Here is a 25,526-nt window from a genome sequence, read left to right as displayed (position 1 = left end):
GTAAAGTAGAGCTTGGGAAATACAGTTAATAATATTGTAGTAACTATGTATGGTACCAGGTGGGTACTGGAAATATTAGGGGGAACACTTTGTAAAACATATGATTATCTAACCACCATGCTGTACACCTGATACTAATACAAAATTATATTGCATGTAAACTATAATCGAAAAAAAATGTTTAAAGAAAGAATCTAAACCCAGGCAATCTAGACTTAAAGGCCACAGTCCTTATTGCCTGCCCTCTCGGCGGCTTACCTAAAAGACTGTTAGAGAGAAATAAAAACCAAGCTGCTGCAGAATGGATCACTGTCATTGCTTTCCAGAGTTACGGGTAAATTTTCTGTCTGTGCAAAGTCTAATGGGTTTTCTGTGACTGGTTCTGTTTACCTTGCTGAACTGTTTGCTCTGTGGGGCCAGAGCTGACCGTGGCACTCCCTGGGCAGGCTTTCCATGGATCTAGGCGCCACAGCTGGACCCCCGTCCCAGAGAGAAAATGAAGACATCCTGGGCGTGGGCTTGGAGGGCTCCGGCAGTGCTCTTTCTTCTCTGCGCTGCCCTGGGTTGTCTCAGTTTGCCTGGCTCCAGGTAAGTGACAGTTTCAGATGATTCCCTGATCACTAATATGACAGGGAATATAGAGCCACATAATGCTGACCTTCTCTTTGTCGCCTACCTATTGAATGAGGCACATCTCTTGAAGCAATTTGCATGCATCTATTAAAGTAATATCAACAGCTGTCTTCAAATTATTGTGGAAGCAAGCGGCTGACTTCAACAAAAGTTCCCATAAGAAATTGACATGTTTAAGTGTGTTTTGTCATGCTGAGAAGAATAGGATACTTGTTCTGTATTCTGAACAAAGCCTTGGTGTGATTTGGTATGCAAAAGAAGGTTTGTTATGTATGAAAAAAAATGAGCCAATTCCTATCAGTGATTTTACAATGTGAGAGTGACCTACTCTACCTGCTCATCAACTCAAATTAGGGGGTTTTCAGTCTCTCTCTCTCTCTCTCTCTCTCTCTCTCTCTCACACACACACACACACACACACACACACACACACACACAGACACACACACTTTCCAGATGTTCCCAGCAGTTAAATGCTAAATGATTTACTTCATCATTTTTGTGTTGATTAGTGAGATGTACAATAGGCTAAAGAAAATATCTGAGTCAAAGCTCAAACTCAATCTGTCAAAGCTCAAATTTGGGCTCCAGTGAATAAAAGTGCTAGTGACTTAGCAATTCAGGGTCCTCCTGGAACATAAGAAGCCCCTACCATGAGCTGTTGAAGCGCTCGGGCATCCCAGACCCCCTTGTGAGCAATCCTATGGGAAGAAGAGCTGTTTTTTTTAAAAAAAATCTTTATTGTTCAGATTATTTGTCCCAATTTCTCCTTCAGGGACATAAGCACAGGTGACCAAGGGTGCCTCAGCCAGTCTCTAAACAGATACTGACACATACGACCCAAGGTACTTACTTAATATTGGCCGAGCATAAATTACACAGGAGACAGACATGCAATGCACGAATCACTCACAGTTTATTTACCAGAGTCCTGGTGGTTTCCAGACCTCGGCAGGCCACCTGGGGATCCGCGCCGACAGACACACACACTGGACGTTGGACATTGCAGCTGCAGCTCGGCGTCTTGTTTGAGGCCTCAGTTTCCGGCTCACTGTTTGGACTCACAGTCCACGGCAGAGCTTGGGCAGATGCAGGAAGGGGGGTGGAGAGTGACTGTCTGTGGAGGAGCAGAGCAGGCCTCTCTGATCTTCCTCTGGTGCTTCCACTTTTTATGTGCCTAGATGGGCGTCTTCACTGTGTCTTATCAGTGGGTCCCAGGAGCCTTGCATATCTGGTTTTACATATGGGGAACAGATCACTTTACCTATTTTCTACATACATGCCACTCAGGGGTGTTTATCAACCTGTTTACATTACATTCAATACTTTTTAACATCACACTTTAATGTCACACTGTAATTCCACACTTTGATACTTATTCTATATTATTCTTATCACTATTACTATAACATTATTACAGTTGTTCCTCTTCCCCTCCCCTCCATAGCTCCCTTCCATCCGGTTCCCACCCCACCCTCTGCCCTTACCCCCCACCACTGTCCTCATCCATAGGTGTACGATTTTTGTCCAGTCTCTACCCACACCCCCACACCCCTTTCCCCCCAAGAATTGTCAGTCCACTCCCTTTCTATTCCCCTGATTCTATTATATTCACCAGTTTATTCTGTTTATCAGATTTTTTATTCACTTGATTTTTAGATTCACTTGTTGATAGATAGGTATTTGTTGTTCATAATTTTTATCTTTACCTTTTTCTTCTTCTTCCTCTTCTTAAAGAATACCTTTCAGCATTTCATATAATACTGGTTTGGTGGTGATGAACTCCTTTAGCTTTTTCTTATCTGTGAAGCTCTTTATCTGCCCTTCAATTCTGAATGATAGCTTTGCTGGGTAGAGTAATCTTGGTTGTAGGTTCTTGCTATTCATCACTTTGAATATTTCTTGCCACTCCCTTCTGGCATGCATAGTTTCTGTTGAGAAATCAGCTGACAATCATATGGGTGCTCCCTTGTAGGTAACTAACTGTTTTTCTCTTGCTGCTTTTAATATTCTCTCTTGTCTTTTGCTCTTGGCATTTTAATTATGATGTGTCTTGGTGTGGTCCTCTTTGGATTCCTTTTGTTTGGGGTTCTCTGCGCTTCCTGGACTTGTAAGTCTATTTCTTTCTCTAGGTAGGGGAAGTTTTCTGTCATTATTTCTTCAAATAGGTTTTCAATATCTTGCTCTCTCTCTTCTTCTGGCACCCCCATAATTTGGATGTTGGTACACTTGAAGTTGTCCCAGAGGCTCCTTACACTATCTTCATATTTTTGGATTCTCTTTTTCTTTTTGCTTTTCCTGGTTGGGTGTTTTTTGCTTCTTTGTATTTCAAACCTTTGACTTGATTCTTGCGATCCTCTAGTCTGCTGTTGGATCTCTATATATTATTCTTTATTTCAGTCAGTGTATGCTTAATTTCTAGTTGGTCCTTTTTCATATCCTCGAGGGTCTCACTAAATTTATCTGTGGTTTCTAGAAGATTCTTGAAAAACCTTATAACCATGGTTTTGAACTCTATATCCAGTCATTTGCTTTCCTCCATTTCTTTCATTTGTGACCTGTTTCTTTGTCTCTGCATTTTGGCTGCTTCCGTGAGTTGATAGAGTGGCTTTGTGTGCTAGGTGTCCTATAGGGCCCAGTGGCTCAGCCTCCCCAGTTACCTGAGGTGGACACTCTTGGTGTACCCCTTTGTGGGCTGTGTGCACAGTCTTGTTGTAGTTAAGCCTTGATTGTTGTTGGTATCACTGGGAAGAATTGACCTCCAGGCCAATCGGCTGCGAGGGTCAGCTGTGTCTACGATGGGAGAACTTCTGTGCTAGAGACACCCTTATGAGGCAAGACTTGCTTCAGTGGGGCTTTGGTGCTCACTGAGTCTGCCCATTGAGTGTGTCCCTTATGGATCTGAGGAGTTGTGATCTGGATGGTCCCACTTTGACCCCTGGGTACACTGGCTGTTGGATATCCAAGGAGGTGCTAATTTATCCTCTGCTTGAGGCCACCCAGCAGGAGCTACGGAGAGATCTGCAGATTCCTCTTCCTTGTTTGGGGTTTGGAGGTGCCCAGATGAGGCCCAGCTGTGGAGCAATGCAAGCTGCTGTGGGGTCTTGGGCCTTCTTTTGGATGTTCTGGGTCTCTCTGACCCAGCTGCAGTTTATTAGGTAATTTTAGAATGCAAAGGGCCAGGCCATTCATATGCAAAGCCCTCTGGGCACAGCTTGGGTGGGGCAGGGTCTCAGGGAATCAATAGGGTGGAGCAAACAGCTATGGCTGATCCTCAGCCCTGCCCTAAGAGGCCTGGGTCTCAGTGTCCCATGGTAATCGCTGCAAGCACCTCTGAGAGAAAGCTGCCCTCGAGTTCCGCCCGATGCCAGACAGTCCAGTTTCTCTCCACATGAGTTTGGGTCCCCAGAGTCTCGCCCAGAACTGGAGTTCAGAGCAGTCAGGAGCTTTTGTCTCCCTTCCGATTGAAAAAGACAACTGCGTACTCAGTTGTCAGCCCTTTCTGTGTGCATGCCTCCGTACCTCCACACTTTACTTCCACAGCTCCTCTGAGTCTCAGTGTGCTTTTCTCTTTCCTTCTAGTTGTAGAATTTCCACTCAGCTAGCCTTCCTGTGGTTCTGGATGATGTCCGTTTTGTCTTTTAGTTGTACTTTTGAAGTGGTTGTGTGAGGCAGCAATTTCAGGTGTTTACCAATGCCGCCATCTTGGTTTCTCCAAGAAGAGCTGTTAATGCCATTTATTCATTCCATAAAATTGTGATTATCAAGAATTTCAACTTGTCCCTAAGAAGAATCAAGCTGCCAAGGCCTTCCTTGTGTGTGCTCTGTGTACACAGAGAAGCATCTAGGATCCAAGGAAATGTGTCTGGAATGGAAGGTTTGAAGGAATCATATCACCCCTACCCACAGCACTGACCCTGTGCAAGACCCCTGTCAGCTCTAAGAACACAGAGATGAATAGGCTTATAGTTGTGAATATGCAAAACAGAGTTTATTCTCGTTTTTAAAATAAGTATTTTATATATTTTTAAAAATATTTTCATTGAGTTTTTAGAGCAAGGGAGAGGGAAAGAGAGATAAAAACATCAATGATGAGAGAGAACCATTGATCAGCTGCCTCCTGCACACCCCACATTGGGGATTGAGCTCACAACAAAGAGTTTGTGTTCTCATGGAGAAAGTCTATACCTCAGCACACACTCTGTGTCCTGTTGTAAGAGATGGTGCTGGTGCAGGTGGGAAACAATGGAGGGATTGATCAGCTCCACTAGGCACAAGGTCTGAAAAGACTTCTAGAAGGAGAGGTTTTCCTATGCATAGGTGTTTGCTGAGTGACCAACGGGGGTAAGGATGTTCCACGCACAGGAAGCAGCACAGACAAAGACGTGGAAATGAGAGAGAACCTGGTTTGTTCCTGTAGCTGCAAGTCTACTTCCATATCCTTGAATACAGACCAAGGTGGGCAGTGACCAGAAATGAGCTCAGGTAGGAGTCAGATCATGGGTGGAGTTGAGGGAGGCACTAGAGTGCCAATTAAGAAGGTTGTACCTTATAGAAGAAGGTATGAGGGGATAAATGGTGATGGGAGGAGACTTGACTTGAGGTGATGAATGCACAATACAATATACAGGTGATATATGATAGCAATGTACACCTGGAACCTACACAATTTTATTAACCAGTGTCACCCCAATAAATTCAGTTTAAAAAGAAGCTTGCACCTTATCCTTTAGGCAGTGTGGAGACATTGAAGGGTTTAAGCAAAGGAGCAACACAATGATATTTATATATTAGGACATTCACTCTGAGTAGGAAGTGGAGGCAAGATAGAGTGCAGGTTAGTAAACCTTGTCTAATCCTCCAACCATGTCTCTTACACTGTGGTAGAGTGAAACTGGTTATGAGAGAGAAGATATTAACTCAGGTTTCGTGAGTCTCAAACGCTCACCCGAATCCAGGTGTAATGCTCTGACCTCTACCCCTGACTCCCCCAGGAAAGTCCTAAACACAGAATGCATTTGATTTCCATCCATGAAATGGAAAAATTGCTTTCAGTTCTGGAACAGAAAGTGCTTAGAACTCCTTCCTATCAGCTACGAAAGGCTTTCATTTCTAGTTACTCTTGCATTCAGATCAGATGAAGTAATCACCTTATCCTACGACCTACGGTTTATTCATTGCCACTCTGCAGGCTCCGATCCTCACGTTTATGGGAGGTGAGTGCTGTGGCTTACAGTTTACACAGAGAGAAACTGAGATTTGGATGTAACTGTCACAAAGCTATTTTCTTAATATGTAACAGACGATGGACTCAAATCCAGGTTTATGCTGGTTCCAGAGCCCATGTGTATCCTTTCATCTTTCACTCATGCACTGTCCCCGCTCCACCTACGTGTGTGTCTGACTTGCAGGACTCCCGGGCCATTTCTCTATCTCTGAACCACACATGTGTTGCCTTGAGATGCTGCTTTAAATTTCACCTCTACAACAGCACATGACAGAGTGGAGAAATGGAAAATCTGCCACCCAGAGGCTGCCCCTGCCAGCAATGATGAACGATGAGATTTGCAAAGGGGATGCAGCTGCCTAACAAATTGGGTGTGGCAAGAGAGTAGTTGTGTCAGGACATTTCCACAGAAACCCCAAACATGTTGACGCATGCCATCTATATGCACAGAAGGCTCGCAATTTGCTGCTGACCAAAGCCTGCTGTACTTGGTCGGTCCACCTTTATTTTGATCAGAGACTCCTGTTAGTGAGAGTGTAGGAGATAGGGACCCAGTGACATAGGTACTGAGGCTGCAGCAGCCTTCCATGCTCCTTGGGGAGGGGCATATCCTTGCCAGAATTAATGTAGACAGAGATGTTCCAAAGACTTGTAGATGGTATGTACTGTAGCATTACTTGCAATTGAAAAACATTGGGAAAATGTAAATTCCTTAAAAAAGAAAAAGAATAAATTAAATGTAATATATGTTCTATGATGGAACATCTAGGTAAAAGGAAGGAACTGTATCTCTTTATGAATCGACGTGGATAGGCCTCAGAAAAACAATGTTGACTGATAAAAGCAAGTTGCAGAATAATATGTATAGTACGAGTAAAGTACACAAAGCAAAACTGTATTGTGTATATACTGTATGTATATACATAATTCATGTACATATGTGTATATGTAATACATATATATGTAATATTTTAAAAACTGGATGGATATATACCTAATTCACAACAATATTTTCCTCTTCAGAGAAGAAGAGGAAATGGAACTGGAGCAGATGTAAAACTCAGATGTGAAACTTATAGCATTATTTTTTATTTTTTTAAAAACCTTGAAGGAAACATACCAAAATGTTAGCAATTGCCAGTTCTGGGTTGTGAGTACATGAGTGTCTATTATTTTGTTTTCTGTACTTCTCTGGGCATGTCTAATTTTTCAGCATTAAGGACACCGAGGATCTTGAATGACAGAAGTCAGGTCGGTGGGTCTAAATGTCTGTGTGATTTGTTTTCGTAGAAATGCAGAAACACAAAGAGCCTATGTTATAGCCATATGCAGAGGCCCTGACTGGCCCTGCCCTTTCTTGGGTCCATGCTATTTCCAAGAATTAAAGATGCGATTTAATGCTAGCTTTTCTTTAAGATTTGCATTTTGTAGTACTCATAAACCACACACATCTTATCCAATGTAATTTACAAACAGACTATTTATTCAGCTGATTACTTCTTAGATTGCCACCTCTGTAATGAAAATTGGGTGCAAAAATGAGAGATTTGCTGGTTATAACTACTTTTTACCAAGTTCTTTCTCTAAGCGATCATCTTGCCCATTAACAGGCTTTTCAAATCTCAGAGGAGGAAATAATTGTGTCTTAATAGTGTGTGTGCATATTACTTATCAACTCAGTCTCAACTATGGTCTGAAATTGGGTTGATGGTTGCTAAAAACACAGTGTAACTGTTTCTTAGTCGAAACAAGAAGAAGAGACCCTGCTGCGCTGTCAAATACATACTTAGGAGCAGCCAAATCACAGACAACATAGTTTCTTCAAACCTGCAAATTAGTAGAAAGAGCACATCCTGCAGTGCCCCCTTCCCCGCTGGCGTGCTCATCCTGCTCCAAGTTACCATCTTAAAGTATCCACCTGTGGTTTCCTGTAGCATCTTTGACCTTTTGTTAAAGATCCAACTTTACTAGGCAATTGATTTTTGCTGGTCTCTGGGGTGGTCCTGGAGATGGATTTCGCTGTAGTTAATATTATCCTCTTTTTAGGACTTTTGCCAAGTGAGAATGTATTGGTTAATGACCTTATCTGGAGTGATGTACTGTGTATTTGAGACATTGGAAGCGATGTGATTCTCTTCCTAATGGCTCAATCTTGGACGCACGGAGGAGAGGCATGGAGACAGAGGGGACTGGTGGAGTAGATGCTGACCCGGTTCCCTTCCAGGCAGCTGGGCCGTGGACACAGCACAGACTCAGAGTCAGCAAACCTGGGCTCAGACCCCATGTCCACTGCACATAGCTGCAGGGCTCTGGGCCATCTCCCTGCCCCATCCAGGTGGCAGTGTCCAGGCTGCCTTGTAGCGTTGCTGTCAGTGTTCAATGAGATCATATGGGAAAACCCTCCCACGGGGTTTGACTCACCCTGGGTGCTCAGCAAATCTCAGTGTTCTTTCCCTTTGCTTCACTTTTTTTTTTTTGCCTTGAAAAGGAACATCAATTACAATGAATGTTATAGTGCTATACACTCTCTCAGATGGGAAACAAAAAAATTCGTACTATTTCCATCATATTACATGAGGAACCTGGAGGCCTAGTCAGATTGAGTCACATGATCACTCATTCACCTTTGACTGAATGTACTGCCTGTATAGGGAACTTAGCAAAAAGCGTGGCCTTACCTTCTAGACATACTTCAGGCTGCAGGTTGCTTGACTGCTCTGTAGATATGATGCTGTCTGCCTGTCCCTCCTCACTCCCCAGACTGCCCCTGTCCCCCATCATCTCTGCACCTGGACTGGCACCACCTCTGCACCTGGACTGGCAGACACAGTCTCTCCTGGTCCACATCCCCACCACCTCTCCACTTGGACTGGCAGGCACAGTCTCTCCTGGTCCACATCCCCCACCACCTCTGCACCTGGACTGACAGGCACAGTCTCTCCTGGTCCACATCCCCCACCACCTCTCCACCTGGACTGGCAGGCACAGTCTCTCCTGGTCCACATCCCCCACCACCTCTGCACCTGGACTGACAGGCACAGTCTCTCCTGGTCCACATCCCCCACCACCTCTGCACCTGGACTGGCAGACACAGTCTCTCCTGGTCCACATCCCCACCACCTCTCCACTTGGACTGGCAGGCACAGTCTCTCCTGGTCTCCTGGTGGTGTTGATGCTCTCCAATAGCTCACCTCGACCTGCTTCTCCTCACAAGGACAGTCATATCCTCTCTCGCAGCTTTTCCTGATCACATCTGTGCTGTATCTGTAGCACAGATCTCTCTCCTGAGTTCTAAAACCACATCGGAATAATGTATTTGAGTGACTCCACATAGGTGTTTTGTGGGCACCTGGGGCTCAGCACGCTTCAACCACATCTTCCCCAATAACCTCCTTTGCCCCTGTGTCCCCCACCCATCCAGACACTCAGACTGGAAACCAGCACCAAACTAAACCCCTTCCTCTCTCTAACCCACACCCCATCCAGTTACCCAGCACTGTCTATCCATTCCACAGAGACGTGTCTCACACGTCTGCTCTCATTCTCTCTCCCCTGACACTGCCATACTTCAGGCCTACATCACTCGCTGGGTCGACGCATGAGCCCTCTGCCTGCTTTCCTGCCTCTAGGCTCTCCCACCCCTGCACAGCCTCCACACTGAGTCACCGTGATGTCCTGAAGCATAGCTCTGGCCATGGAGCCTGTACCCTTAACAGCCTTGCCTACTGGGTAAATTCTGGAAGAGCTGAGACATGGGGCATGTTTCTTTTCCTATTCTAAGTCAAACCTTGAGTTCCAGAAGGCAGAACCTGGTGGTATAGTCCTCTGTATCCCCTGTAGCACAGCACCCTGAATACGGTTTGTTCTCAGCAAATGTTTCATAGACTCTTAAAGTGAGAGGCACCCTAAGGACACCCTAAAGACCATCTAGTCCAAATCTCTTACTTTTCAGTGGATAAAAACAGAGGCTCAGAAATAGAGAATTACTTAAGATCATACATCCTGCTGTGGTGGTATTCCCCACACATACACAGCATTTTAGAGTTTATACAGTGCTTTCACATACATTTTATTGATCCTAGAAATAGCCTTGTGAGTTGGGTATGAATATCTCATTACATAAGTGAGAAAAATGAAGCTCACACAGGTTGCAAAACCAGACCAAGATGACCCAGCTGCTGATGGACTGTCTTTTTTAATTTTTTTTAATAGGAACTAGTGAATACTTGAAATTTACTTTAAATAGACATGTTTTCAGAACTGGAAAAGAGAAAGAGGAGTATTTCATGCATAGTTGGAAATCACGTAGGTCCTTCAATCCTATAATTACTTAAAATGTCTCATAGTAAGGTAATGCACAAAGTAGCTAACTTACATCAAACCGCTAGTTGGAGAAATGTTTCATATTTATAGAATCGTGCCCAGGCTTTTACTGGTTTACATGGAGAGAAGTACTTGGGTAGCTCTTACTCGGAAAACTATGTTCTGAGAACAAAAGCAACGGAAGGCAAATTATTTTGGCAATTAAGCACAGACATGTTGTATGTCTAAACTGAAGTTATCATATCAAAGCTTATATAGTCTAGCAATCTTAAAAAGGTAATTTTTTTTCTGTTTCATACTATAAATTTGCCTTTTTAAAACATCAAGAAGTATGTGGTTGTGGTGGTGCCCTAAGAGGGATGAGGGCAGATTGAGGGAGATAAAATGTTTCTGAAAGTTTAATTCCTAGTCTTCCCCTTTAGCCTAAGAAACTGATCTGTAATAGATTGATCTAATTCCATTATTTGAGAACAATTTCTTCTGAGTGGAAAATTAAAACAGGGTGTTTTTTTTTCCCCAGTCTCAAATGGCTGATCTCACATTCAGTTACACATATTTTATTATGTATTTGACTAAACTTACATTAAATATAAAATAACCTATTTTGATGGAAATACAGAGTGGGGCAAACGTAGGATTATGGTTGTAAATATGCAAAACGCAGAGTTTCTTCTTGTATTATTATTAATTATTTTTCATAAGAACAACTGTAAACCTACTTTTGCCACACTCTGCATATAAGATCCTAGATGTTCTTGATGGTTAGGGTTTGTTCTTTTTAAAATTATTTTTAATTTTTTAAAATTACAGTTGACATACATTATTGTATTACACCCCAGTAATTAGACATTACATAAGTTATTAAGTGATCATCTCAAAAAATCTCTCACCCATCTGACACCATACATAGTTATTAGAATATTATTGACTATACTAGTGGCCTGGTGGACAAAATTTGTGCACAGGGGGAGGTTCCCTCAGCCCAGCCTGCACCTTCTCCAATCAGGGACCCCTTGGGGGCAGTCAGACATCGCTCTCACAATCTGGGACTGCTGGCTCCTAACTGCTCACCTGCCTGCCTACCTGATCACCCCTAACTGCCTCTGCCTGCCTGCCTGATTGCCCCTAACTGCCCTCCCCTCTGCCTGCCTGCCTGATCTCACCACCAACTGCCCTCCCCTGCCAGCCTGATTGCCCCTAACTGCCTCTGCCACAGTACCCACTGCCATGGCTTTGTCTGGAAGGAAGTTGGATGTCTGGAAGATGGCTGGTCAACCCGGTCTAATTAGCATATTACCCTTTTATTAGTATAGATAGATTATATAGGGTAGGATTGCTTAAATGGGGGGGGGGGGGGCTTTTTCAGCAGGAGGAGATGCTCTTGGCAGACAAAAATACATAATCCCTGTATCTACTGATAGCCAACCATATGCACTATACTGCCAAACCAGTCATTAAAAAACTGAACTGCTTTCTTACACCTTACACCAAACAGCTATTGCCCTTAAAATCCCTCCTCAGCCCCCACCTTAGATTCTGCCTTCGCAGTTCACCCAAATTAGATTCTGATTTGTTGGTTTCTATGCCAGTCAGCGTCAAAAGCTCTGCCTCCTAGGCAGCCATTGGCTCCTTGCAGTTCACCCAGATTTAGTTCTGATTGGTTGGTTTCTATGCCAGTTAGTGTCTTCAGGCCTATCTCCAGGCCTGATCAGAGAGGCGGGGCTGATCAACAGCCACCCCAGGCTGCTGTTGAGCAGGCTGAACTGCTGATCTGTTGGAGAGAGAGAGGCATGGTTGCTGGTGAGGCCCAGAGAGAGAGAGAAGCAGGGTCTGATCTGCAGCTTCTCTCTCTCTCCAGGCCTTGACAGTAGCCGCAATAGCGGCTTATCAGTCCTGCCTCTCTCTCTCCTCAAGAGGTCAGCAGTTCAGCCTGCTCGCATGCGCAGTCTGGCATTCGGTTGAGCCTTCGGTCGTTTTGGACATTACAGACCCTGGGTTTTTATATATTAGGATTTCCTATGCTGTACTTTACATCCCCATGACTATTCTGTAACAACCAATTTTTACTTTTTAATCCCTTCACCTTTTTCACCCAGCCCCCCTCTGGCAACTGTCAAAATGTTCTCTGTATCTATGAGTCTATTTCCATTCTGCTTATTCATTTATTTTGTTTTTTAGATGCAATTGTTGATAGATATGTATTTATTGCCATATTATTGTTCACATTTTTAATCTTTCTTCTTCTTCTTAAAGAAAACCTCTTGACATTTCATATAACACAGGTTTGGGGGTGATGAACTCCTTTAGATTTTTTTTTTTTTTTTTTTTGGTCTGGGGAGCCCTTTATCTGTTCTTTGATTCTGAATGATATCTTTGCTGGGTAGAGTAATCTGGTCTCTAGGTCCTTGCTTTTCATCACTTTGAATACTTCTTTTAATCCCTTCTGACTTGCAAAGTTTCTGTTGAGAAATCTGATGGACTGTCTTCTGATCCAAGTTCAATACACTTTTGACCATAGCTAGCCATAATGTCAGGCACTCACTGGGTGTTCAATAAATATTAACCTGTACTTGAATGATAAACCAATAGCCTTGCAGAAGTGAGAAAATATATATTTACTGACTGGATGGATAGGTGGTTGCATATATACTTAATTCCCTTCTGATATTTAACTCTCTTCTTGTGACCCTGTAGAGCTGAAAGGCCACCCTATCTTGAGTCAAATGCAGTCAATGGGAGCCTTGCCAAGAGTAGGCAGACACGGAGTGTGGATATCACCTTGAGGCCTGTTGATTGTGAACTGTCCAGCTGGTCCTCCTGGACCAGGTGTGATCCCTGTCAGAAGAAAAGGGTAAGTACCCAAGCCTTAAGAGAGCTCCTCTAAGCTTCCAGGATCCCTAATCCTCAGCGAAGATTGGCTAAGGCACTACATACAGTGCCTGGCACATAGTAGGACCTGGATAAATGTTGACTGATTTTATTAAGGAATTCTATTCCTCTGTGCTTCCAAGTAGCAATTATATCCTTTCTTTGATCTTTCGGGTTGTGGTTGTTTTTTTTCTAAACATGTGTCCTTGTTCATGTTAACAGCTTCCTAATTAGGCTTCCTGCCTCCAACCTTGCCCTTTCAATCCATCTTTCCTCATGCACCCAGAGGGAGGCAACATCAAAAATGCAAGTCTGGACTGTCTTTTCCCTGCCTGAAATCATTCAAAGTCTACCCAGGGCCCTTAAGATCAAATCCATACTTCTGGTAGTAAAGGCTCCCCATGACGTAGACCTGGCCTACATCTCCATAAAACATCCCCCACTCTAGCATGTTGAAAACATGCATTTCTCTGACCATTTCACCCTCTCTCTGTGCCTTTATTCATGCTGCTTTCTCAGTCAGGAGTGACCTTTCCCACTTCTTTTATTGGCTAACATCTACTCACGATTTGAAACTCTGCTTAGGGGCCACTTCTTTTGAGGAGCCTTCCCTGATTTCTCAGCCCCACTTAAAGTTAGATAGTTCCCTTTTTATGAGCTTTAATAGCTCCCTCTTTGGGTATCCTTGCATTTATCATTTACCTTTTTTTTTATTACTTAGCTTTCCATTACACTGTGAACCACTAAAGGCTTACTCAATTCTTTATCTTCAGTGTGTAGGCCAATTTCTAGCACATGATACGTGTCCCACAAATATGTGTTGTTTGATCTCTGTAAAGAAGGGAGCATAGTCATTACACTCTCTGTTAAGCAGATAGGTAAACAGAGACTCAGAGCAGGTAAGTGAGTTCTCAGGTTCACCTAGTAGCAAATGCAGGCATTGAACTCAGGCCTATGGCTTCAGTTCTAGTGTTCAACCAGTCAAAACACACAGTCTCTGCAGTATTTGTACATCTGGCTGCCTTGTCCTGGGAGGGCTGGCCCAGGACCCCAGCTCTGAGAGCAGCAAATGTGTCAGAGAACGGTTGCCATTTCCCCAGCTCCTTGGGAAGCCAAACCAGCCACGGGCTAGGACCCCAAAGACACTGTGGAAGTTAGGCCCAGGACAATTACACACTTAATTGGATCAATGTGGAGAGCCAAGCAGGATCATTTGGTTCCCAAAGTAGGCTTTATTGCTGAAGTTACCAACATTGATCCGATTATCTGGATAATTGCTTCATCCGCACCATAAACCAGGAAGACTCAGTGTGAGTCGCCCACTCATCCAGTCATCCAGAGCTCTTCACTCTGATCTTGTAGCACGCTTCTCTCAGCTGGCATCGTCGCTGTCAGCAGGCTCACTGCTGGGGCTTCATCCAAACCTTTCAAACTGGAATTGGGAGATGTCTTTCCTCCACTATTTTCACACTTCTCAAACTAATCTTCTTTTTGGTGGCTGAGATAGTCTTCTGACAGTCTTCTTGCAGGCCTTATCCCTGTCCTGCCAGCCTCTGACTTCTAGAAAGAAAGAGCCCATATATATACATATATTGATTTCCAGATAGTATACAATTAATAACTGTGGCTGGTTAACATGTCATTCTGCAAAAGGACTGCTAGCCTGGTTTGCCCACCTTTTTTATGTGTGTGTTTTTTTAATTTATTTTAGAAAGAGAGGAAGGGAGAGGGAAAGAGAGAGAAACATCCATGAGAGAAACATCAATTGGCTATGGGGGATCGAGCCCAAAACCTGAGCATGTGCCCTGCCCAGGAATCAAACCTGTGACCATTTGATGCATGGGATGATGCCCAACCAACTGAGCCACACTGGCTAGGGCTGGTTTGCCTCTTTAGTTGCACCAAAATCTTGACTGCAACTAGCATTTGGAAATACCCAAATCTGGTCACTTCCTTCCCCTACTGTAGTTTCATAAAATACTAAATCCAACCTTACTGAGACCTGGAAGGCCTACATTACCTGCTGCTGCCTCTGTCTCCCTCCATCTCTTGCCTCTCTCCCTCTTGCACTCTTTACTCCAGCCATGATGAATTTTGTTTCCAAGAACAAGGCCCATTATCTCTCATCTCTCAGCTGTGGCACAGCAATTTCGTACACTGGACCACCCTCCTCTCCCCTCCTCATACCAGCTCTCTGGACTTGCCCAACATTTCTGTTCATCCTTTGGTCTCAGTTGAGATGGCACTTTACCCTCTCCTACGTTTGCATTGGGATACCTATGAATTTACAGAGCACTCTGCACTCCCTCCATCCTGGCACCCATCTCATTTCCCTGACACCGCCCGCTGCCATCCCTACCAGCACCATCTGTGCCCTCCTTGAGGGCAGCCTAGAGGGCATGACTAGGATTAAAAACAAACAAAAAAGCAAGCATAAATAATATCTACTTTTGTCTTAACCATTGGGTGGCTCAGTCAATATTTTGGAAAGTCAATCAACATTCCTAGAATAAACTGGAAGGCAGAGATAGAGAAAGATTGACTACTAAAATGTATTAATAATAAAAAAGAAAAATAAGTACCAGAAATTGAGTGCCTACTATGTACCAGACAACACAGTGAGATTTCATATATACATCGTATATATAATTCAAACCCCATAACTGTACGTTTAACGTGGTTCATTATCTCCATTTTAAGGATCAGTAAGCTGAGATCATTGAGGTTAAGTAACTTACCCAACATCACATAACTAGACAGTATCAGAGTCTGTTGTGGGTCCCAAGCGCATGCTTTTGCATTAATAAGATACTGAGTAAATGAGAATACTTGAGTCAGCCCATTGGAGTAATCAAGCTGAGAGGCTGTGGTTTTGTGTTATTGAATTGGCCACATCAATCTATTTACTACCTTTGGACTCCAGAGCCCATGTTTTCCCCACATTCAGCAAATCTTTACTGATCACGGCAGATCAGAGATCAGACAAGGTCCCTGCCCTCAGAGAGCTCACAGGGTAGTTGAAATAGGCAAGCAGCCAATTGCAACATAGACCTTAAAGGTATTCCTAAGCTCCCAAGGCCCCTGAGGCTCTGCCCTCCACTCACCTGACTCTCTTCCCTCCAGTACAGACATGCCGTCTTGCTGCGGCCCTCTCAGTTCCATGGGGATCCTTGCAGACTCTCTGACAAGGAAGCCGAAGACTGTGTTACCAACGCACCCTGCAGAAGTCAAGTGCGATGTGAAGGCTTCGTGTGTGCACAGACAGGTATAAAGCCACAGGACTGGGAGGGAAGAGCTAGCAAATTAGGCAACGACATGTGAAGCTGGTGGCACTGGCCATTTCCTGGTGCACAAGCTCAGGGTCATGTGTCAGGTAGGAGGCTTCCTTGTTTTCATATCTCTACCTCCTTTCCCCTGTATCACTTCAGCCCTATAAAGAGGATATTCTCCCCATTTTATGTATTAAGAAATTGAGACTTGGAGACATTCCTTGCCAAAGGTCACACAACAGGTAAGTAGAAAAAGCTGCCATTGGAAATGTGGAATTCAAACCACACTCACAGACATTTCAGACACCAAAGGGATGTGTGCTGGAATCGGAACTCCTGAGTCAAGTCTCATTTGGACTTTGTGACCTAAGAGAAGTCATTTAACCTTTCTGCATATTGGTTCTCTCAGCAGAAAATCAAAAGTGATGGTAAAACCTTTCAAGTTTGTTATAGGGATCAACTGACATGATGGGTATGAAAGCTCCATTCAGAGGGTGAGCTCTGCTGGCTCTCTAGAGGCAAAGCCTGAAACAGTTAAATAAGGGTGGTTAGCACCATTTACCTCTGAAAAATCTTTGGAGAGATAGTTCCTGCCTCTGCATTTCTGAATCAGCAAGTCCAGCATAACCCCTAATGTGTGATATAGTCAGTAAAACATTCTGGAAGGAAGGAAGGAAGGAAGGAAGGAAGGAAGGAAGGAAGGAAGGAAGGAAAGGAAGGGAAGGAAGGAAGAAAGGGAGGGAGGGAGGGAGGGAGGGAGGGAGGGAGGGAGAAAAGGACAGATGATGGACAGACGGAAGGTAGAAAGGAGCACACAAATAATCATCAGCTACAGGACTAAGTAAATACTTATCTTTTCATCTCATTCATCTGGCTCATTCAAGCAAACATATGTCTCTCTATTTCTCCAAGTGTCCAGAAAAAAACAAAAGTATTTTGACCCAAATTCTGTAGGTAGGAGCTACAACTCTACATCTACTGTACCCATGAGGATTGTGCTTTGGGATCTTTCAAGAAAGAGTGAGACATTTGTAGAACAATTTCTAGGGCTGATTGCAAATGCAAAATTCCATCCAATGAATCTGAAAGACTTTTTTACAATGTGTCTACAGATTGATTATGCCATCGTTCCATGATTCTGACCAAAGCCATAATGGTTATTCAGGCAGGCTTTAGTTTAAATGCCTTGTAAGAAATATCTGACGACCAGATTGTTACTCTTTTGCCTTTAACACCCCAAGAACTTTGGTTAAAAGTAACCAGACACATCTAAGGAACTGTCACCTGTATTATGAGCTTTATTTCCAAAGAATATACAAATAATAAAGGAAGCCAAGTTAGTCAAGTGCTGCAGATAATTTCAAACATATCATTCAAATATGCTTGAAAAAATAGTCCAAATGGCTATGGTGCTGAAGGCAGTGTGGGTTAATAGAAAGAACTGTGATTAGACAGCCATAAGTTCCAATCCTGCTGCAAATATTTACTGGCAATGGGCACATAGCCCACAAAAACACTAATTATAGTAATAACACATATCTGGCATGTCCCATGAGTCAGTACTTTTCTGTTTACTCATTTAAGTTCCCAGCAACCTTCAAGGGTAGGTATGGTATGATGAATTCCCTATTTTATAGATGGGTAAGTTGAGGCATGGTGTTAAATAACATAGGGAAGGTCACATAGCTGATATGACTTCAGTACCCACCAAACCCATGTCTCTTCCTAGCCTCAGTGTGAGAAGTCCAGGCTTCCTTTCTGTCGGGCCACTCAACTTCTGCCTCTCACAGTGCTTAATAACCTCCTCTCACAGTGCTTTCTGAAATTCAAGACTAGCCTCTTTGGGGGAATAAGATGTAAAGGTCATTACCACCATGATACATGTCAAAATGAAGTATTGAAAGCCTGGAAAGTGCCTGGTGCAGAGTAGGTGCTCAGAGCATGTTGATTGCCCTCTGACAGACACATAACTGTGTGTAACATCCTCTTTCCAACCCAGGGAGGTGTGTAAACCGCAGACTTCTTTGCAATGGGGACAATGACTGTGGGGACCGGTCAGATGAGGCAAACTGTAGAAAAGTTTCTAAAAAGTGTCAGCAGGAAATGGACCAGTACTGGGCAATTGGCAATCTGGCCAGTGGGTAAGTTACTGTGTTTCTATTGTATACATGGGAAGGTACAACATTAAGGGTAATTCTAGAGAAGAAGAAGCTGATAGGAAAGAGTGGCTTCTTTTTCTCTTTTCTGAGAAAAGACTGCAGTGTAAGTGGATGCTTTAGTTTTGTCACCTGTAGAAAGATGTCAGTAATACCCTTCTCTTACATTCAGGGAGGACTCAGTAAGCTAACCCTATCTAATAAAGATGGAATATGCAAATTGCCCATCATTCCGTGACAAAGATGGCAGCACCCACAGCCAATAAGGAGGGAATATGCAAATTGACACAACAAAGATGGCGGGGGCCAGGCCGGAATGCTTGCATCGTCGCCATGGCTGCTCTGGGCCTCTGGGCAGTGTGCGCTCATAGGCGGAGCAGCTGGGGCAGGGCAGGACGCCTGCTATTGTGGGGGAAGGTAGGGGGTGGAGGGAACTACAGGAGGGCAGCAGGGCTGGAGCGAAGGTGGAAGGCAGTGGCCAGAGTGAAGGCCTGGCTCCCAGGTGCTGGAGGGAAGCCAGTGCCGGCAGCCAGGGGAAGGAAGGCCTATTCTTGAACAAATCTTCATGCATCGGGCCTCTAGTCCTATATAATAAAAGGCTAATATGCAAATCGACTGAACAGTGGAACGACCAGTCACTATGATGTGCACTGACCACCAGGGGGCAGACGCTCAATGCAGGAGCTGCCCCCTGGTGGTCAATGCATTCCCACAGGGGGAGCGCTGCTCAGCCAGCAGCCAGGCTCATGGCTGGCAGGTGCAGCATCGGCAGTGGGAGCCTCTCCCACCTCCACGGCAATGCTAAGGATGTCTGACTGCCTAAGCTGTTTTAGGGACCCCCCCACCCCGAGTGCAGGAATTTCATGCACTGGGCCTCTAGTGTGATTATAATAAATTAATAAGTGAGAGGCAGCTTGTGTGGTGGGAAGAATGCAGCCTCCATTCTTGAACTAGACCCTCAGACTTGGAATCCTGGCCCCACCAGTTGTTTCTGGCAGTGAGACCTCAAGCAGGTCAATTACCATCTCTGTGCCTCACTTTCCTCATCTCCAAAATGGGCATCATAATAATAATAATCCCTATCTCATCAGGATCAAGTGACTCAATATGTGTAAATTAATTATTACAGTGCCTCCACAAAGTAAGCACCGCATTATATTGCTTAAATAAAATTAATAAATATTCATTTTTATGATACATGAAACCCTTCCATAGGGAAGAGAGCCTAACACAATTCCGTTAGAACTGAGACCAATAGGCAGAAGCTGAAAGTTGACAGAGTTCCTTGCAACACCAAAAAAGAACTTTCGGTAGCAGTCAGAACTGGGCCGGATAGAGGCCTGCCTTCGGAGGCAGTGAGCAGTATGTCTAATTAGAGACGGGATTTTCACAAGGATATAATGATATCTACCGCCCAGGGCCTCGGGGACACTAAGGTGCTGCCACCACTGAGTTAGACCCTCAGTAAATTTTAATGTCTCATGATGTGAGTCATACAGAAATTCAGAAGAACCCCCTGCCAGGGGCATACAACCTAGTGGGGACAACAGACACATTTAATTACAAGCATTGACCAAGCCATATTCTAAACACTTAATAAATATGACACATGGACCCCGCCCAACAACCCCGTGAGGTAGGTGTTCTCCTTACTCCCATTTCATAGTTGAGGAGACTGAGGTATAGAAAGGTTAAGGACAGATGTGCCCAAGGTCACGTAAATTGTAAATAGCAGAACAGGAATTTGACCCCAGGCTTCTGGTTCCAGAGTTTGTGTTCTTACCTATTATGCTCGAGTGACCATCCTTGCAAGGCACCTGTAATAGTACAAAACAACAAATTCAAGAGGGGCAAGCACAAGGTCAAAGGAGGGCCTCTGACCCAGCTTGGTACAAGAGTCAGTGAGGGCTTCCCACAACAAGCAACGACAGAGCTCAATCTCGAAAGAAAAAAACAAATAGTGAATGGCTGGAAGGGCATTCTAGACATAAGGCACAGCTTACACCTACGAGAAGGAGCAAAGCAGATTGGAGGAAGAGCGGGCTGCTTTCAGTGGCTGGGACTAGAGTATGCGGTTGTGGTTGGGAGTGGCCAGACATGAAGCTGGGAAGCTGCTTTCTACCAGATATCCAGGGCCTTGGATGCCGTGCCAAGGAATCCTATAGGCCCACCTACCATTTATTAGCTCTACCAATTGAAATTATTACAACCTGCTGCTTACCCATCCTTCTTCTTCCTCTCTGTGCCTCCCTACAGGATTAATTTGTTCACAAACAGTTTTGAGGGCCCAGTTCTCGATCACAGGTATTACGGCGGTGGGTGCTCCCCCCATTACATACTGAACACAAGGTTTAGGAAGCCATTCAACGTGGAAAGCTACACCCCGCAGGTAGGTGCAGCCAGGAAGCCCCTGAAGGGCAGTGGGAAGGCAGGGAGGAGCCAGCCAGCAGGAGTTGCAGCCAGGCCTGCCGCCTGCGACTGGGCGAGCGTGGCCGCATTGCTTTATCTCTGAACATCACTCCTTCATATGTAAAATGGGTGGTTCCTTCCTCAGGACACATGGCGAGGTGGACACACTGCATATGATGACAGCAATAGTTGCAGTAGCAGTAATTGTACTAAAATAATATCCAAAGCTACCATGAGGACAGAAGTATAGCTTAGGATTTGGAGTCTCGCAGATTTGGCGGCTCTGCAGTTTACCATCTGTGTATTCCTAAAGGCTCTGAGCCTCCCCTTTCCTCTTTGAATTGGGAGTTATAAGGGTCCTGTCCTGCAGGGAGAGGTCTACTGAGGAAACCTGTGTAAAGGCTCAGCACACACACCTGGTTGAGTGGCGCGTCCCCAGGAAATGTTAACTCTCGCTGTCACCAGGCCCTTGCCTGTTAGATGGGGCATTGTGCCAAGCATTTGAAGTTGTAAAACGCTCCACTAATAGAAGCCCGCTCTGATTAACATACAGATGCAGAAGCACTCTCACAGAGAGGGGGTTAGAACTGATGATGGTCCTGCGAGGCACATACACTGAGACTGAGAATGAGGAGATGACACTGGGGTTCGTGGCCCAGCTCTGCTCTGCCGCAGGTCCCGGGTTCATTTTCGCCTGGGTTCCTTTTTCCCTCTGGGCCTCCGTTTCCTCACTTGTCAAATGAGGGGCTGAACGAGATAACCCTGATGGTAGTTTCCACTCCTAAAGCTGTGCAGTCCTGGCCATCAGGGCACTGCCCCCTCCTCCTCCCTTCCCTCTCCCTTTGTTCCCACACATACTTATTGGCCAAAAAAGAAAAAAAAATGAGCCCGAGACAAACACACCCTCCTCCATGAGGCCAGCGCCATCCCACAGCCTCTACTGTCAGGGGAGGGTCCTGGAACAGCCATTTATCAGCCAGGCTAAAGCAGCTCCTCGCCCAGAAGGATTGGGAGGCAAAAGTAGGTTTACAGATGTTCATACGGAAAATAATACAATAATAATAATTAATAAATAACAATTACCTCACAACTGTAAACTTACTTTTGCCCACCCTATATATTTTCATCACCAGCTTTTTTTTTTTTTTTTTTTTTAACGCTGTGTCAGGCGCCGTACAGTGTTTTACCCATATAAACTCAACCCTCGGAACAAGCCCAGTGGAGAAATAATTATTGTCTCCATGTTCCACATGAGGAAACTGAGGCATGGAGATGTTAGGTCGGATGTCCAAGGTTACCCAACTTGAAAACGGCAGTGACACATTCTTCTCAGGCAGCCTCATTCCAGGCCACACTCGGACTCACGTCTGCTTCCCTATATTGACAGCTGGGGGGCTAGGGAGCCACAAGCACCTGGAAGCTGAAGGGATGAGGGTGGAGACAGTTTGGGATTTGTCACTCCAGGGCCACTGAGTGACCAGTCCCCCCTTGGCTGTTCCCCTGTGCATGGGACAAACAGCCCCGATTTTCAAGCAAATAGTCCTTCTGGGTTCTCTCAAAGGCCCTTTCCTGCCCCTGTCACTTCATCCCCACTGCACTACCTGTGATCAGACCCTCATTACCTGTCACTGGCATTCCTCTGACAGTCTCCTCATTGGCCTGTCTCTCTCTGACCCCACATTCGTCCCCACTAAGTTGTCCTACAGTGATCTTCCCGAGGCTCGGCCGCTTCCTCTGCTGGCTCCTCTTTGAATGAAGTCCAACTTCAGAGCAAGTCATCTTAGAAGCCCTGGCACGTTTATGCCAGCACATTCTCTCACAACGCCTCTCTCTGCTCCTCACTCTCCTGTCTTCTGATTCGACCACACTAGAACCCCTTGGAGTTTTTAAATACGTCCTGCCCTTTCCCACCTCCATGCCTCTGCCTACAGCCCAAAATGTGCTCTACTTTTCTGCCAGTTGAAATCCAAACCAAGCGCTCACTTCTGAGTATCACCCCACAGTACTTACTGAACACCTCTGTCTCTCCTACTGGGTTGGGAGCCCTGGGGGTGTGGACAGCGTTGGCTCTGAGTTCCCTGTATCCAGAGTGCCTGGCACATGGTAAGAGGACAGTGGGTGTTTGTTGACTTGTACAGAACTGATGCCAGTCAGATGACATAAGGAACTTTTTTTTTCTTCCTTTAGACCCAAGGCAAATATGAATTTGCTCTGACAGAATATGAATCCTACTCAGATTTTGAGCGCAATGTCACAAAGGCGGAAAGAAGCCAGTTTAGTTTCAGCTTTGGTTTTGCAATCCCGGGAATATTTGAACTTGGCATGAACATGGCAACTGATAATGGCCAACGTTTTGTGAGCCGAACCAAACGATTCTCTTATACTGTAAGTACCCTCTTGGGGCTCTTCATTTTCTCTATATTCATTTGAATTTTCATGCCCACCGATGCGTCCATATTCTACATTACTTACTAGTCCTAGCAACCAATTGTATTTCTATTATCTTGAAAAATATCTTCACACACACACACACACACACACACACACACACACACACATACAATAGCATGGTCACATGTTGACTTACTTTTTAGAAGACCAGGCAGCGGTAGCCTTCTCAAATTATTTACCCTCATTTTCTAATAAGCTTTCCCCCTTGGTTTTCATTCATTGAAGATTGTAGCTTTGCTAGACCAGATCAGCTCTGTAGGCTTTGCAACCCAGCAATTGTGACTTCCATCTCGAACTTTCAGCTGACTTTCTGCGAGTACCCACATTGGGCTGCCAGTTGCGAGTGCCTCCCCACACACACACATCCCGCATGGTTCAGGGTTCAGGTTCAGCGTTCGGGTTCTGGAGGAGGCCGCACGCAAATGAAAGAGACTAGACAAGAAAATATTAATTTGGGAATTGGGGGCCAGGCGGAAGCCCAAGAGAGGACTCTGCTTTGCTCTGGCCTTGCGATCCCTTTTATTCAGGTCTGGGGTACACCCATAGCCCTTAGGCAGGCAATTCCAATAGTAGCTCGATGATAGCCCATCAACAAGGATTTATATGAGATTAAAGGTGGAAGTTGCTTCAGCTCCCTTTGTCTCAACTAGACAGTGGGTGCATGGCTCTGACCCTTGCCAGAGCCTCAAGGTTGACCAGCCTTCCGGACTCCTTGTCCACACCTCTCTGCTAGTGAAGGCAATGGGCAGCTTGCAACAACTTTCCTCTCCAGAAAGTCACCCAAGACCTTCCCTCAGACTTCTTAGGGGCATTGGGTGGAGCTGACCTCACAGCATGCACCTGTTTCTTCTGTATTTGTCCTGCTCCTTATTCATTCCCTTCCCGGGTTCTAATATCCCCACCTGGTCTTTATTTAATTCATGACACCTTCCCTTCTGATTCCACAGCCCACCTGGTGACCTCTGCTATCACTGCCCTCCTCTACAAAGACAAGCCCTGAGCCTTCCTCCCACACAACTTTTTCTGTAAAGGGCCAGAGAGCAAATATTTTAGGCTTTATGGGGCCCTAAGGGCTCTTTCCACTACTCAACTCTGCCACTGTAGTGTAACAGCAGCTTTGGACATAAACACAGGGGCATAGCTGTACTCCAATAACACTTTATTTCCAAAGCCAGGCCTCAGTTTGGTGTGTGGGCTGTGGCTGGTTGTCTCTGGCCACACACAATGGCTAGCCTTCCTACAGCCTGTCTATTACTCTGTTTCTGGTTGCTTTCCCTTCTCATTCCCCATTTGGTACTTTAAGGAGCTGAGCAAAGAGCTAGCTCTTCCACGCTGAAAAGGACATCGGACTATTTATGAGACTTGAGAGCTTGTCGGAGTGGCCGTCTCCCTCAAGTGTCCTAAAGGAATCTTAAGAGTGATATGACCCCTAGCCGAGAACACCGGGTGGTATTTGTAAAGTTCATCTTCTCGTTCCAGATTCCTAACTTTAAAGGTCTGGTTTTCCCATGTTGGTATTTCATTTAGGGAAGCAAATTTCTGCACGCGCGCTCTGACCTTGAGGTGGCCCGCTATAAGCTGAAATCCCGAAGCCTCATGCTCCATTACGAATTCCTCCAGCGAGTCAGGCAGCTGCCCCTGGAGTATGCCTACGGCGAGTACAGAGACCTCTTCCGCGATTTCGGGACCCACTACATCACGGAGGCCGTGCTGGGGGGCATCTATGAGTACACACTTGTTATGAACCGGGAGGCCATGGAGAAAGCAGGTACATGGCCCAGGGGAGCATGGCTTTCCTGACGGGGCACGTGTGAGCTATGTGTGTTCGTGGGGAGAGGTGTCCATGAGTTGCCAGGAGAGGAGTTAGAAGCTGTGCTCCTTATCTCCTCCTCCCTCCCTGGCTAGCCTTTCAGTTTCATTTGCAGATTCCTCATCCATTTTTTAACTTGGTAATGTTGGTCCTTCAGCCAGCCCTCTGTCCGGGCAGACCGCTTTTCTACAACGATTCTCTCCAGACAATAAATAGCATCGAATCTCAGGGCTTTAAATGCCTTCCACATGCAGATAACCCCCGGTTTGTATATCCATCCTGCACCTCTTCTCTGCAACCAAGAGCTTATGTCAAAATGCCTCCTTGATATTGCCATTCAAATCGTAACGACCATCACACCCCCAACGAGAACACATGCT

General features: G+C 45.1%; 1 protein-coding gene across 1 annotated transcript in view; it reads left to right on the top strand.

The window, feature by feature from the left end:
* Positions 1–25,526, top strand: part of C8B (complement C8 beta chain) — a 46,247-nt gene that overhangs the window by 3,423 nt on the left and 17,298 nt on the right. The window contains exons 2-8 of the mRNA XM_054720750.1: positions 12,042–12,099; positions 12,878–13,034; positions 16,175–16,316; positions 18,320–18,461; positions 20,733–20,865; positions 23,073–23,270; positions 24,864–25,104. Coding sequence (XP_054576725.1) covers positions 12,042–12,099; positions 12,878–13,034; positions 16,175–16,316; positions 18,320–18,461; positions 20,733–20,865; positions 23,073–23,270; positions 24,864–25,104 — 1,071 coding nt within the window. The remainder of the gene's footprint in view (positions 1–12,041; positions 12,100–12,877; positions 13,035–16,174; positions 16,317–18,319; positions 18,462–20,732; positions 20,866–23,072; positions 23,271–24,863; positions 25,105–25,526) is intronic.

This window comes from Eptesicus fuscus, chromosome 9, assembly GCF_027574615.1.
Source record: "Eptesicus fuscus isolate TK198812 chromosome 9, DD_ASM_mEF_20220401, whole genome shotgun sequence".
Taxonomy (NCBI): Eukaryota; Metazoa; Chordata; class Mammalia; order Chiroptera; family Vespertilionidae; genus Eptesicus; species Eptesicus fuscus.
This window is presented reverse-complemented; position numbering and strand designations above follow the sequence as displayed.